This window comes from Corvus hawaiiensis, chromosome 4, assembly GCF_020740725.1.
Source record: "Corvus hawaiiensis isolate bCorHaw1 chromosome 4, bCorHaw1.pri.cur, whole genome shotgun sequence".
Taxonomy (NCBI): domain Eukaryota; kingdom Metazoa; phylum Chordata; class Aves; order Passeriformes; family Corvidae; genus Corvus; species Corvus hawaiiensis.
This window is the reverse complement of record NC_063216.1, coordinates 49,550,569-49,565,315: the sequence shown is the minus strand read 5'-3', so window position 1 is coordinate 49,565,315 and position 14,747 is coordinate 49,550,569. Positions and strand designations below refer to the sequence as shown.

The window sequence follows — 14,747 nt, the reverse complement described above, 5'->3', positions numbered from 1 at the left end:
TGCAGAATAGAAAGACAGCTGTGTTCTCTGCTCTGCAATGAATCTCACAGTGATGAACAACTCCAACCCTTGTATCCTTAAAGAAATCCTCACACAGCGATACTTGTCTCCTGCTGTTTTTCCCAAATTTGATGTGCACTGCTGTGACTTGCTGTAGTGGCCTTAATATCTTTCAATAATTGATAGCTTTCCCACAAAACTCCATCCAAGGCTTTTTTGAGCACATTTGACCTACCAGTCCTCCAAATCTTCTGAGTCTTTGCTTTCTAGATGCTCGTGGACTTTATTTTGCTAGGCCTGTGGTTTAGGCCATATGAATTTTGTCCCCTAGCAGTTTGCAGAAACCAAGAAAAACACTCGTATTCAAAATTATCTTGAAAAATGAGAAAGAACTGATTGAATGAGGAAATACAATAAAAACAAGGGTAAAAATGTGCACTTAGGAACAAAAAAATCAACTACAGAAATACAAAAAGGGAAACTGCCTGACAAAGAGCTCAACTGCAGAAATTAATCTAAGAATTTATTGCAGAGTGCAATAGAAATATGAGTTGACAACTGTGGAAAGACAAAAATAAAAATTGTTGTGGACATGTTAGAAGGAAAATCATGTCCAAAATGGTACAGCAATAGTATTCACTGTGGGTGTGTTCTTATTTGGAATACAGTATTTGTTGTTGAGCACTGTATATTCAAATAAAGGGTTAGGCAATGAAAGAAAGTGTACAGAGGTATTGACTTATAGTAGAAACATTAAGAGGGCAGAAATGAAGGATGAGTGGGTATAAATGCATAAGCACGATAACAATGGACTATATGCAATAAAAAAATGGGCTACATTCAAAAACAAGGACATAGTCCCCAACAGAAAGATCTAGGACTGTTTCCTGCATTTAGCATTCCAGTCAAACCAGACCACAGATTGCCTGTCAGCAAAAGACTACCTCTATCAAAAGAAGAAGGTAACATTACATCACATACACCATTCCTTTTCTTTCTAGTCCTTCTGTAGCACAGACTATGGCCTTAAGGAACTCAGACCAGACTTGCCTAAAATTTATGGAGGTGGAAATAAGCAGAAGTCTGATGTAAAAGAATCATGTCATTGTGATTTTTGGTTCTTGGGTACAAAACACCTGTCCAAAAATGAGTTTGTCATTGCTCAAGGGATATGATGAGGATCTAATACCTGGCATGCCTTCGCAGAATCACAGAATCATAGCATTACAAAATGGTTGAGGTTGGAAGGGACGTCTGCAGGTCGTCTTTTCCGTGCCCCCTGCTAATCAAGGACCACCTGTACTGTGTCCAGGTTACTTTTGAGTATCTCCAAGGATGGAGCTCCATGGTCTCCTGGTGCTCTGTGTTGTACAGAAGTGACCCTGCCCAGACCATCTGGACACTCACATGTTGGTTCTCGTAATTATGTGGATGTGAGAGTGTAAGTGAATGCAATCATTGAGAAAAGGACTGTGAGTGGGTAAAGCCAGTGTACTTAAGAGATTTTGTAAAATGATTATCACCTTCTCCTACCATAGATCCTCACACTGCGTTTTTTACACTAACTTGTAACAGAGAGAAAAGCACAGGCAGTGATACATGCTGGAAGGCTGCAAGAACTGGATTTGTGTAATCTGGATGGGAAAAGCTTCCGAGGTATTAAGGTGATAGTTTTCCACATCTAATACATCATTATCAAGGGAACAACAACCAGCTGTTCTCACGGATGCTGGGAGAAGGACAAGAAGAAAACAGCTTCAAATGCTGCAAAATTATTTTGGCTGTGTATCAACAGGAGTGAAACTGGGGGCCTCGTGGACTCCCCACCAGACAATTTCAAGTTCATGATGGAAAATATTTGTCACCAGTGTCTGGATATGTTCAAACCTGCCTTACTGCTGGGGGCTGCACCAGACCAGTGACTGACAGCATGTTTCTGATGCTCAGTGCCAGATTCTTTGTCAAAGGCCCTGTGACTCAGAGCCCCTGGTGTCAGCCCAGATCCATGCCATTTAAGGACTTGGTGCCTGTGCCAGAATTTTGTCACCACTGAGCTAAACAATCTCTTTTACCCTCTTCCTGACCTATATGGTTACAGTTGCTATGAAACCCTTACCCATGCAAGCAATTTTTCCACTGGCTCCATGGACTGTCTCTGTTTCGCAGTACCAGGAACATTAAAAGAGTTTTATTTCTTCAATAAAATTGAATACAGTCATGCTTGAGCTGGGGTGAGGATTAGTTAGCCTAACTTTTTCATTTCAGATGACTTTTGAAAAACTTGGCTAGAGTTTACCCAACTGCAGTTCTTTAAGCGGATCTTTTGCTATTATCCATCTGACAAAGAGATGGCAGCAGGGTGGTGCTGTTGCATTTTACTCTTCATTTACTTTTTTTCCCTTAATCTGTTTTTCAGGAGTAACAAAACTGAGCTTCTAAAGCTTTGGTGCTTTACCAAAAGTACACATGGAAATATTTGCATCTGGTACAAAGTTAAAAAAAAAATAGCCATGCATTTTCCAACATACATGGATTTCCTGTGAATTTTACACACAATATTCCCCTCGGTTTTTAAGGTATCTGCAAATCTCAGCTCCGTAATCTGTGAAATCGAACATTCAGGTATTGAAGGCTGAATGAAGCCTACAAAATCTTCATGTTCCATAAATACTGGGAGAAATCTTTATGCTGGGAGCAGGAGGTAGATCCTCTACCTGTATTTTTACTAGCATCAAGTTAAAGAAACCCAACATTTTGTTAAAGCCTGGTTTTGAAGTGCTCTTCTTTTTTTAACTTTGATGTTTTTGGATTATATTTTCATTCATTAAATGTGAAAATGGGAAGTATGTAACCAAGGTAACAATGATGTCCCTGGAGAGTATCTGAGTGCACAAATCTCATGTCACCATTCTAAGCCAATCTGTACCTTGTCTGTAACAATCCCTGCCCTCTTCCCATTATTTATGAAAAAAGATCTCACCAGCCAGGACCACATTTTGGGGAGGACCTGCAAGGAAAGGGGGCAGAAGAATATTACACAGTACAGGTATGTAAAGATGTTAGTGCAGCTGTGTGCCAGTCACATCAAAACCATGACGTGTCTGCAAATGAGTCATCTTGGAGTGAACACTCCTGGCTAGGAGCGACTAACTCACTCTCTCCCTGTAACCTCATGGAGTGTGAAACCTGACAAGGGGTCACAGCAGTAAGTAAGGCACATTCTTAGATGGTCAGAGGCAGATTGGATGTGTCACAGGGCAGCACACCAGCTTTCTAACTTAGGACAAAAAAGAACACATCTTGCTATGCATCATTGCCCTCCATTGGGTATCCTCCCATCATATTGCCTTTTTTCTCTGGTTCTGCTCTGTGAGTCTTTCTTAATCTGAGTGAGAAAAATGCACAGTGTCAGATGGTGCAGATAATGATAATACTAGTGAGGTGTTATCCACAAAGCAGAGCAGGAGCTTCTGTTCTGACAGTTTCACTCATGCCTTTGCAGACCACTTCTGTCTTTAAGCAACCTATGAGAGAAGGCCTTTGCCAAGCAGAGCTCTTTCAAAACTCCGCAATTAAATTTCTCAACTCATTTTTTGCTGCAAGTGCTTGCACTTAGATTTGCTGTAATGCCCAGCCCTGCTGTGACTCTAACCCACAGCTGACTGACAACAGATAACCATGTTAGGAAGCAACAAGCTTATCTGACAAATGGCTTTTCTTCCAGTTTCTTGTTTGTACACTTTAAACATCCTGGGTCCTGTGAGTCATTTTGGTATCAACAATAGGCTAGAGAGTGAGATTGCTTATAGGATTTTTACTGCTTTCTACAGGAAAAAAACCTCAAATGTTATCTTGTTCTTCTTATCTTTCTCTTTCCCCCATTTTGCTCCCCCATATTGCTCCCCCATTTCTTCAATCCATTTTTACAGTATTACTTCCATTTCTTCCCACTGTACAACCTCAGTCCAGTTCCTGTCTGGGCACTCATCCAGATGTCTTGCAGTTTTAGGAACCATTTACTTGCCCCTGGAACCAACACACGTGAGCAGATGAATATATTGCTGAGCACTCAAATCCCTTTTTATGAGCACTTCTGCCCCCGCAGCATTCCTGCATAGTGACAATTCTGCATTCTCTGTGCTGCAAAATTCTCCTAGGTTGTGTCTGGAGGCGAAGATGGAGATGAGGACAACCTCTTTCCTGTGAAATAGCCAACAACGAGTTGAATACATTACTAGAGCTCTAGCGATTGGCTTTTTATTCAGTCCTTGAGCATTCCTCCTTCAATTTCCATTACCTTTTCCAAATAATTCTACCATTACTTGTTGCTTTGGAGCTTTTTTGTGGATGTGGGCTTCACATTTTCAGCAGTGCTAAGCGATGGTGAGTCCTTCAATGCTTGGGCGCATATTTTGACACATTTTTCAAAGACCCAGCGCTTTAAGGAGCAAGGCGCTCCCGTTGCCCGCGGTGCCGCGGCTGGGGCGGGCGCGGGGCAGGGCCGTGCCCGGCGGGGCGGGGGCGGCCCCTCCTGCCGGGAAGGTGTCGGTGGCCGCCCGCCGCCCGCCCCCCGCCGCCGCTCCGCCCCCGGGGCTGGCAGGGGAGCGGGCGCGGGGCAGCGCAACTTCGGCAAGATGAATGTGGAGAACCAAGATGTGCTGCTGGATCTGGAGGGGGAGGAGGAGGAGGAGGAAGATGATGATAATGATGACGGAGAGATCGGTGAGTAGGTGGCTGGCTCGGAGAGGGTCCCGCCTGGACAGTGGGCTCACCCCCGGGGCGGCTGTGGCTCGGCGGGGGCTGCAGCCAGGGGAAGCCCCTGGTGGGGCCGGTGCCACGCCCGGGCTGTGGCCGGCCGGGACCGGGAGCGACAGGCAGACAGGGAGCCCGCACCGCCGCTCGCCTCCTTCCGCTAAAACTACCGATGGTTTTCCCGTGGAAAATACGGGATGTCTCTGTCCGTGCTGGCGGGTGTGTGCCAGGTGTGGCTGCCTCATGGAGCGCCGTGGCGATGGTCCTGCTGCCGTAGCATCGGCTAGGCGCAGTGGGAGAGAAGCAGCGAAAACTTTGCCTGTTCCTTTCCCTCTGACGGGAAGGAAACGCGTGAGAGGGGGCAGAAGCAGCACTTTGCAGTAAGTGCGACGCTGGAGACCTTCGGTGTCGCAGTGATCTCCCAGCACAGGCACAACCCGTGCCCGCTGCCTTGGTCCTTAGGAAAATGCAAACATGCGATCGCCTCCGCACGCCCCGGCGCTCCCAGCATCCCTTCTCTCCTCATGCTGCCTGACTGGCGTGCCTTAGCTTGACAGCGGAGCTGAACCGGAGAGTAATCACAGAACGGCTTGGGATGGAGGGACCTTGAAGATCATCCAGTTCCAGCACACCTGGCGCGGGCAGGAACACCTTCGAGCAGACCAGGTTGCTCATAGCTCCATCCAACCTGGCCTTAAACACAACCAGGGATGAAGCACCCACAACTTCTCTGGGCAGCCTCTTCCATCCTCACAGTAAAGAATTTTTTCCTAATATTTAATCTAAACCTACCCTCTTTCAGTGACACGACTCCCTCCCCGCCAGAATGAGCAAACCAACAAAACAAAGTAAAATGTAAGGGGAAAATTGGCAAAGCAAAGAAAGATAGTAATCTTGCTGGGGTGGGGGGAAAAAGGCCTGTTGTGTCTGCCAGAAAAGCAGACAGTAACATGGACAAAGAATTTTAAATTCAAAGTGTTAGTCTTGTTCCAATGCCAGTAGCCCAGGACAATGACGTTGTATTTACTGTGGGAATGAATTCTATTAAAGTATTTCCAGAAAACAGCCTGAAAAGGGTTGTTTCTCAGCTGGTTCAGACTGAAGGGATCTGTTCATTTCATTGAGGAGACACAGATTTACTTCTGTTCAGAAGCTGTTTTTCAGCTGTAGTAGCCAAGATATTCTAAAGTCTTTTATTTCTAGTTAACTTGTTAAAATAAATCTAACGAATAAGTAATGCAGGCAAAAATCAGTTAGACAAGCAAATAGAAGCTGGATCTGTATATATAAATTTTATAAATAAAAAAGGTTTCTGCTCATTATTGTTCAAAAGGTTGTGAATGTGTTAACTGAAAAGCACATAATTTTGATTGTTTTTTAGTGTTGAGTCTGAATTTCTGCATTTGTAAAAAATTCTAGTGGCATTAACTTTCTCTAATACTCTAATTGCCTCCAAATACTAATCTTTAATAATGGTAAATACAGCCTGCCACATTTATTCAGTTAGCTCACTCCAAAAGTGTATAAAGTTTGAGCCTCGCCCCATGTCTGTGGAAAGCAGGGAATGTCTTTCCTCCAACATTATTAGCCTTTGTTTCAGATGGGAGTATCCCTTGACTTACAGTAATAGTCCAAAGATAAATTCAATTTTCCATATGAAGTGAGGCAAAGGTATTGTTTGACTCCACTCCCTGAATTTAAAGGGTGGATCAGCACTGCGGTGTTAATCAACAGCTGTCTTTTCCATTCTTCACCCCAGAGAAAAACTGAATTGTTTCCTACTCATAACTCTTTATCCAGCTTGGGGATAGTTCAGCTTTCAGAGCCAGCAAGTCATGAGTTTCATATACTGGATACAGCAGTTTGGAACAACTCATCCTATGTGGCAAAATTGCCTAAAAATTGTGCACTGATGATTTCATGAGTTGTTATGCAAAGCCTGTTACGCAGCGCCTGGCTTTGTCATATTTGCTACTCTTGCAAAATGCATGTGTAACTGTCTTAAGGTTTTTATGTTAGCTATAATTACAGGTATAATTTACAAGTCTGACAAACTTGTAAATCATCCATTTACCTCCAGTTTTTTTGTACCACTTGCATCTGCATTTTTCGCAAGGACATCATCCCTGGTTCAGGAAGTAAGCAGGATTTCTGAACTCTTTCCAGTTCTATTCAGGATCAATCCAAAGTGTTTGTAGCTCATCAGAAAAGCATTATTATGGAATATTGAAGTTGTAGTCATGGCACATAAAGGGAGGGATCTGTCTCATTCTGGCACACAGTTGGTTTTAGTTATCCACGCTGATGACTAGCAAACCACTCATGTCAGAAGCATTATTAGGCAGGCGTCCAGAGAAAGAGCTGTACTCAAAAGTCCTAGTCCTCAGGGAGGTACCAGAGCTGCTTTGCCTGTTCTACAGAACTTTGAAATGAATTGTTCGGTTCAGAATTGTGTTTGGGGAAGAAAGCCTTGTCCTAAGGTTAGACTTCTTGATAAGTTGAAATGTTTTCTTTCTGATACTTAGACAAGATGGGAAACTTTTTCATTTGGAGTCAGGCTGTTTTCAAGAGGATTGTTACATCAGTGGCATCCTTTTTTTTTCCATAAATCATGAAGTTTTTCTTTTCCTGGTGCAAACATAACACCATATTGAAATTGGTTTGCTTGTGTTTGAGGATTTACAGAATATTTACTTTCCAGAAAAATTAACTTATGCAGACAATATCCGGAGGCATCCATCCTGACTAAATATCCCACAAGAAATACTTTTGTCTTCATAGGAGTATGTTAGCAACTTGCTTACTCTTTGTGATCTTGGTTTTACTCAAATGTCCTAGTATATCCTAGTTGTTCTTTGAGCCTTGAGTGTACACCTTCCCACCTTTTGACCCTGCTGCAATAATGACCAGACCATGCTTTATAGATGACCAAGAAAAGGATGTTCACATGTCAGACTTTCTCTTCTCATGCAATGTAGATATGCTGAGGAGGATTCAGGGAGAATTCCGGCTCTTCTTTCTGAAAAGACTTTCATGCTGTTGTTCAGGACACATTTTTAGCATCTACAATAAAATGTACAACAGTACTGGTTTATTCAAGCAACATTAATTGTGGAGTCACAGCCTAAAATAACCAGTGTTCAGCCCACTGTACGACTGGAACTCTGCCCTAAGGGGTAATGTTGTAATCCAAATTGTGTAGACTAGCCATAGCTATTCTTCACCTCATTACTTTTGCTCACTGTTCTGTTCTCTGCTTGTTTCCTCATGGAATGTACTGCATTTAGTCATGCTGCCTGCCTAGAGTTTTTATTTTTTCCTATTCAATAGCTTCAATAACTTGATGCTTCTTGTATCACCCTACAAATATTACTGATATCATATACTGTACTCCAATATGAAAATATACCATACTAACAGTGTCCTCCAAATTATTCCAGTTTGCCTTCATGATGCATGAAATGGGGAATCCTCTACAAAAGTCTTCTAATGGCAATGGAAAGCCTGAACAGTTGAATTCTTTTTTTGAGAAGTGTGGCTTTGTCCTGCAATTTATGAAATACAATCCCCACCTCTGGAAAGGGGCAGTAAGTGCAGGGGCCAGATCTCATAATTTTTTAACATGCAAGTCTTTATAAGAAGATTTTTTCAAAAAAAGTAATTCTGTTTCTGAAAGGACACTTTCTTCCTTTTCAGTCTACCTACAGTAGTGAGTAAAACTGCTCCAGTCTTCTCTTTTTGCACCTGGATTTCTTCTCTTTAGCTTCTCAGACTTGCAATCAGCCGAAAAATGATTGGGGCACGTTGCGATTTCCCACTCTCCTGAAAATGGCAATGAGCTGTCTGATGAGCTGAGAATCAAGAATTTCTGCTGCCTGTGTTCTGTTTGTGACACCGTTCTCGTTCAGGTACATCTCGTGTGTGTATGTTCCTGCAGGAACAAGCAGGAATGCAGATGCAGGGTCTCATTTATTCTGAGTTACTATTGGGGCAGTGAGAGACTCTTCCTGGTGAGCTGGGACTTGCACAGGTCCAGAAAACACTGGTCTGTTACACTGGTCAATATCTAAACTACTTCTCATGCCTTCATGTCCTTTCTCTTATATCTGTTACACTGATGGTTTACCTACATTTCTTCGTCTCTTCATACTTCAGTAATTTTACCTCCTGAATTTCTGCCACTTCACTTTCGCAGAATCCTGGCCACAGATGAGTGCACAGTCCAAGCCACACAGTGACATCAATGAAGTATGGTTCCATTTGAAAGTACACTGCTGGTACCACTCACTTTTTAATGCTAATTTAATGATTTTTCTGCAAAACTCCTAAAACCAAAGGGTAAGGATATAAATATTTAATTACTATATAATTACCAGTTTGCAGCTATTTATAATTCATAAATTCTGGAGGAGAGCAGAGAATCAGGCAAGAATTTGGGAAACTTACAATCCTCACAAATGTACCTGATTTTAATCTATTTTTAAAGGTTTTTGCCATACCTGAATTCCCAGTTCTCCATGAAAAACTTCCTGTTTTGAAACTTCCTATCAAAGTGAAAGTATACTTTGTTCCTGTATTTTTAATTTAGCGGTACTGAACATATGAGTGAATTTTACAGGTAAGTCTGCAAAGTGTAGGAGGACTTATCTGCCACTGTATCAGCTTGTGCCATTTGCACAACTTTAATAGTAATAGTTTTGTTTCTTTTCCTGGTTATTAAGTAATAAATTTTATGGTGGATATTTATCACAAGTCACTCCCTGAAATTTTTACTCTATTTAAACAAGCCAGAAGTTCCTTTAAGAGGAAAAATACTCTACACTTTTATACTCAACAACTTAAGATTTTTTAAAATGACTTTTCAAGCATTATCATTTGTAAAAAAGAAAACTCGTTAAAATCAATATGTAGGAAAAAGCCAGAGTTTTGTTACTTGGTATAGAACTCCAATGGGTCTGTAGTGTTACAGTTACTGAAAGTAATGCAATCAAAAGCTCACAAAAAGCTGTCTTAATATCAGTTCATTTCTGCTTTATGCAGTATATCAAAGTGCAGATAGAGAGCTTGAATTTTTGAAGAGACCAGAGATGTGGAAGATGTACACATGCTATAACAGATGTTGCGTTTCCACACAAAAGGACCTTTCAAGAGTAATTAGAGAAGCATTATTAATAAGATCTGTTACTATATACCTGGGAAATTCTCAAAATCATAGAATGGGTAAGATTGGAAGGGACTACAGTTAGCCATTGATCCAACCTCCCTGCTCAAGTAGTGTCATCCTAGAACACGTTGCACAGGACCGCACCCAGACAGTTCTTGAATATCTCCAGTGAGGGAAACTCCACAACCTCTCAGAGTAATCTGTTTCAGTGCATGGTCACCTGCACAGTAAAGAAGTTCTTCCTCATATTCAGTGGAACTCCCTGTGCATCAGTTTCTGCCCATTGCCTCTTGTCCCATTGCTTGGAACCACCAAGAAGAGCCTGGCTTCATCCTTCTGACACCTTCCCTTCAGATACTCGTAGACATTGGTGAGGTCCTTTTTCAGTCATCTCTTCTTGAGGCTGAGCAGGCCCAGGTCCCTCAATCTGTCTTTGTAGGAGAGATGGTCCATTCCCCTGATTGTCTTTGTCACCCTCTGTGGGACCCACTCCAGGAGCTCCACGTCTCTCTTGTGCTGAGGAGCCCAGACCTGGGCACAGCATTCCAGATGTGGCCTCACCGGGGCTGAGGGGCAGGACCACCTCCCTTGACCTCTTGGCAATGTTCTTACTAATTGCACTCCAAGACACCATTGGCCTCCTTGGACACAAGGTCACACTGCTGGCTCATGGACAGCTTGCTGTCCTACCAGGACCCCCAGGTCCTTCTCCACAGAGCTGCTTCCCAGCAGGTCAGCCCTGAGCCTCTGCTGGTGCAGGGGTTATTCTTCCCCATGTGCAGGACCTTGCATTTGCCTTTGCTGAATTTCAGACAGTTCTTCTTTGTCCATCTGTCCAACCTGTTGAGATCCTTCTGCAGGGCTGCACAGCACTCTGGGGTGTCAGCCACTCCTCCCAGCTTAGTGTTGTCCATAAAGTTATCATCTTTATGCCATTCAATAAAGTTGTTGTCGTTCAAATCACCTCATCCTAGTGTTTCCTCGTACCTGCCAATTCCTAGGAAATGATGGGTTGCATGCTGTGCACTTAAAGTCTAGTTTGCCGCTAGGCATGTGGCAAACCCCAGGCAGAATCCGATACTAAAATGGGTGGTTTCTGCTGTGATTAAAAAGAAAGAAACAAATAGAAGTGTGCTTTTGTTTTACATGGCATGAATTAAATAGTCTGGTACCCCCTTAAAAAGTCAAATAAAGTAGCATTAGCCTAAGTTTGGGATTAACTGGGGTAGCCAAGAAAAGGGGTTACTGATTGCTGCGCTTTTTACATAATGCACAAATAATAAAACTAAATATCATGTGCTTGACATGAGAAAACCTTTAGAAAAGGTGCTTCAGGCCTTTAGCATATGGAACTGCTGTAGTTACGTGTTTAACAAAATTATACACTTAACAGAGTGTGAATATCAAGGAGGACAGCACTGACGTAGGTGCCATGGGTTGGTTTGTGTGCTGTTCTTATATTGAAGAAACAAAGGTGAGGAGAAAAATATTATGCAAGTGCTGAGCTCTGTATCCTGATGAATAGAAAAAATCAGATTGTTTTTAGTGGACTGTCAGTAGTGCTACAGTTCATATCTTTGGCGTGGTTCTTTCTAACAGTCTGAAATATTGCTGTACAGAATATATATTATTAAACTGATATTTGATATATATTTTTAATATGAAATTTAAGAATTATTCACTAGGGGATGGGCCTAATATCACTTGCAATTTTTAGAGGTTTTCAATTCAAACTCAGGCTGAGTGTGAGTATAGGTGGAACAGTCTTACCTCTGAAGAGGGTGTGTTCATCTGCTGCACTGGCTGTGAGAAGAGACCACTCGGACACTGCTATCATCTGGTGTTATGGTTCAAGTCTGATGGATCTGGAAGTTGAAATGAAAACTGGAGGCTGTAATGTCTCAAACATGTGAGGCAGTACAAATTGGTTTGGCTACCAAAAGAATATTCCCACCCACAACCACCTCACAGCAGCAGCCTAAGTCTTCTTGGCATTCTGGCCTTATCTTTCACTGGGGAGTCTCAGTGTCAGTGTGGTAGGAATGCAAAGCTGCAGAGAAGGACACTGTACACTTTGTCTTCTTATTGCTGGTGTCTGTGGTAAATGAAAGCTGGCAGTCATACACACTGTCACCAAATAGACTGTGTTTGGTAGTCAGTCCAAGAATGCAAATATCTGAGCATAGATCTTTTGTCTTTTCCACCCCTCACAATTTACTCACGCATCCTACGTCTCTGAAGGCTTTGTGACAGAAGTGTCTTGATTGCATCCCAAGGGAGTATACAGACATCTGAAATTTATTTTTGCTTGATTCAATGGAATTATTCTCTTCTTGCCTACCCCATTCTCAAGCATTTGGTAACAGCAGTAGACATAGGGATAGTTCCCTGCATGGACTTGAGAAGTGAGCTCCTGAAGCATCCTTAATGAGAGCCAGATTCAAATTGGAAAATTAATAAAATATATTAAAATGCAAACTGAACTTTAAGAAGTGTAGTTACAAGTCTGCTGGACCATAAACATTCTTTTAATTGTTTTTGTGACTCATGTGGTGGAAACAGCAGCTTAGTTTCAAAATACTGTATAAAGGTCCTTCAGTTTAGTTTTTACATTAAATAATTTCCATCTAAACCACTATTCATCAATATTATTTAGACACAACTGAAAATTAAAGTTTTGTAAGAACTGCCACCAACAGCAGATTTTGCTTTGCTTTTACTGTTTCCCTTCCTTTCATTTTTTTGTAGATGGATTTCCTCTGGCCCCATTAATCTGGTTAGTCAGGTTCTCCAGCATTTTTTAGATATGATTTATCATGGGACATTAAATATTTGCATAGGAGACTGCTTACAGTACAGTAATCAGAATGAGCTGCACAGCAGTGTTCTGCTGCAGGAAACAGCTACTACCTCTTTTGTGTTCAGTGCTGTTTGAGACCAGCTGATGCAGCAGGCTAAACACCTGGAAAACTTGAATGCCCATGGTGTGTGTCTGTCCTGTAGGCTTCTAGCATGGGTGGAGGAAGATCACAGAATCACAGAATGGTTTAGGTTGGAAGGACCTTTAAAGCTCATCTAGTCCAAGCCCCCTGTCATGAGCCCCATTTTCAACTAGAACAGGTTGCTCAGGGCCCCATCCAGTCTGACCTTTAATGTTTCTACAGATGGAGCATCGACCACCTCTTTGGGCAACCTGTTCCAGTGTGTCACCAACCTCATTTTTAAAAACTTGTTCCTTTTATGTTGCCTGAGTCTACTGTCTTTAGCCTAAAACCATCACCCCTCTCTAAAGGAGCTACTAAAAAACCTGTCCCCATCTTTCTTATAGGCCCCCAGTTAGTACCAAAATGACACAATAAGGTTTCCCCAGAGCCTTCTCTTCAGACTGAAAGATCTTAGTTCTTTTTCCACGGTTGCAGCAGAGACCTGTGACCTGTCCCTCAACCATTACTATTTTGGGAATTTACAGTCAGATAAGGAATCTTCACTGTCTAGGAAGAGTGGGAGCAAGAAGAGCTTGTGCTGAGATGCCCTGCACCTCGTGGTGGTGTGGTGATGGTAATGGGCTTGTGTCAAGAGAAGGGGATGAGATTAGTGACTTTTCAGTGGGTGAAATATTGTGGATTCCTTCCTTCCTTTGTGGGAGGAATAGTAACTAAAAAATGTCATCTGGATTGCAGATCAGGCTGGAAAGTATGAGAAGTGATTATAAAATACTGGTGGTATAGCAACCCTGCTAAAGATGCTGGGAACTGGTATTAGTAATCCAAGGGTATGCTAACACAGTGGAGGAGTTAAGAGCCATGACCAAACAGGCTGTGAAGAAGCTGTGGTCTGTTACTGTCATGCGAGAAAGCCTGAGATAAGCACCAGACTTGAGCTTAGATCGGTGGAGAGACTCATGTAGCACAAACCTGGGTCTTCACTGAAGGCTCTCATAAAATAAGAAGTGTTGAAGAAATGAAAAGTTAAAGAAATGGAAGTGAAGGCAAAACATGTTGAGTTCTGTGTACAGTCTAAGAAAGAAAGTAATTAAAAGTGAAAGAGGATGAACTCTTGACAGTATTCACAAAGGGAGGGCTGGCCAGTGCAGCTGTTAAGAAGCAATTGTTTACTGTGAGGGTGGTCAGGCACTGGAACAAGTTCCCCAGAGGGGCTGTGGATGCCACATCCCTGGGAGTGTACAAGATCAGGCTGGATGGAATTTTGAGCAACCTGTCTAGTGGAAGATGTCCCTGTCCATGGCGGGGGGTTGGGAACTAGATGATCTTTAAGGTACCTTCCAACCCAGGCCATTCTATGATTCTGTGATTCTCTGAGTCTATTCGCCTATCTGGTCAGGAACTCATTAAGCAGTGGCATAAAGATACTTCCAGTTGAGTTAATCAGGAAAATAAACTACAGAAGGGACTAACATAATATAGCTATGGGTGCAGTGAATTGAAATAATTCATCTGTGGCATTTTCATGCATACTTTTAATATATAGTAAAAATTACAATGTGTTCATTGGTAATTTATCCAGCAGGAAAAAAAAAATACTATCTTTATACCATTAGTTATTTGCAAAAAAAAAATTCCACTGCTGTAGGTTTGGCACTGCTGTTAGAGATAATAAGAAGGCTGAGATGATAATCCAGAGGGCTCTAGCAGTGCCAGAGAGTTTTATTAGTTTGTGTGCAATATTAGTAAGATTATTGGTGTTCTTTTTCTGTGTGTTTTTTCTGTAAGTAGTCTAATGGAGTTTTTATAGGCATTAATGAACAAAGATGAGGTCAAGCAAGGCACACTTTACCCTTGTGAGCAGTCCCTTTGACTAGAGTGGGAATAGC

The 14,747-nt window shown here is 42.2% G+C and overlaps 1 protein-coding gene across 4 annotated transcripts in view; it reads left to right on the top strand.

The window, feature by feature from the left end:
- The first annotated feature begins 4,569 nt into the window (after positions 1 to 4,569).
- Positions 4,570 to 14,747, top strand: part of ANO6 (anoctamin 6) — a 75,300-nt gene continuing 65,122 nt past the window's right edge. For all 4 annotated transcript variants that reach the window (XM_048301010.1, XM_048301009.1, XM_048301008.1 and 1 more), the window contains exon 1: positions 4,570 to 4,722. In XM_048301010.1, the coding sequence (XP_048156967.1) occupies positions 4,635 to 4,722 (88 nt within the window). In that variant the 5' untranslated portion in view covers positions 4,570 to 4,634. The remainder of the gene's footprint in view (positions 4,723 to 14,747) is intronic.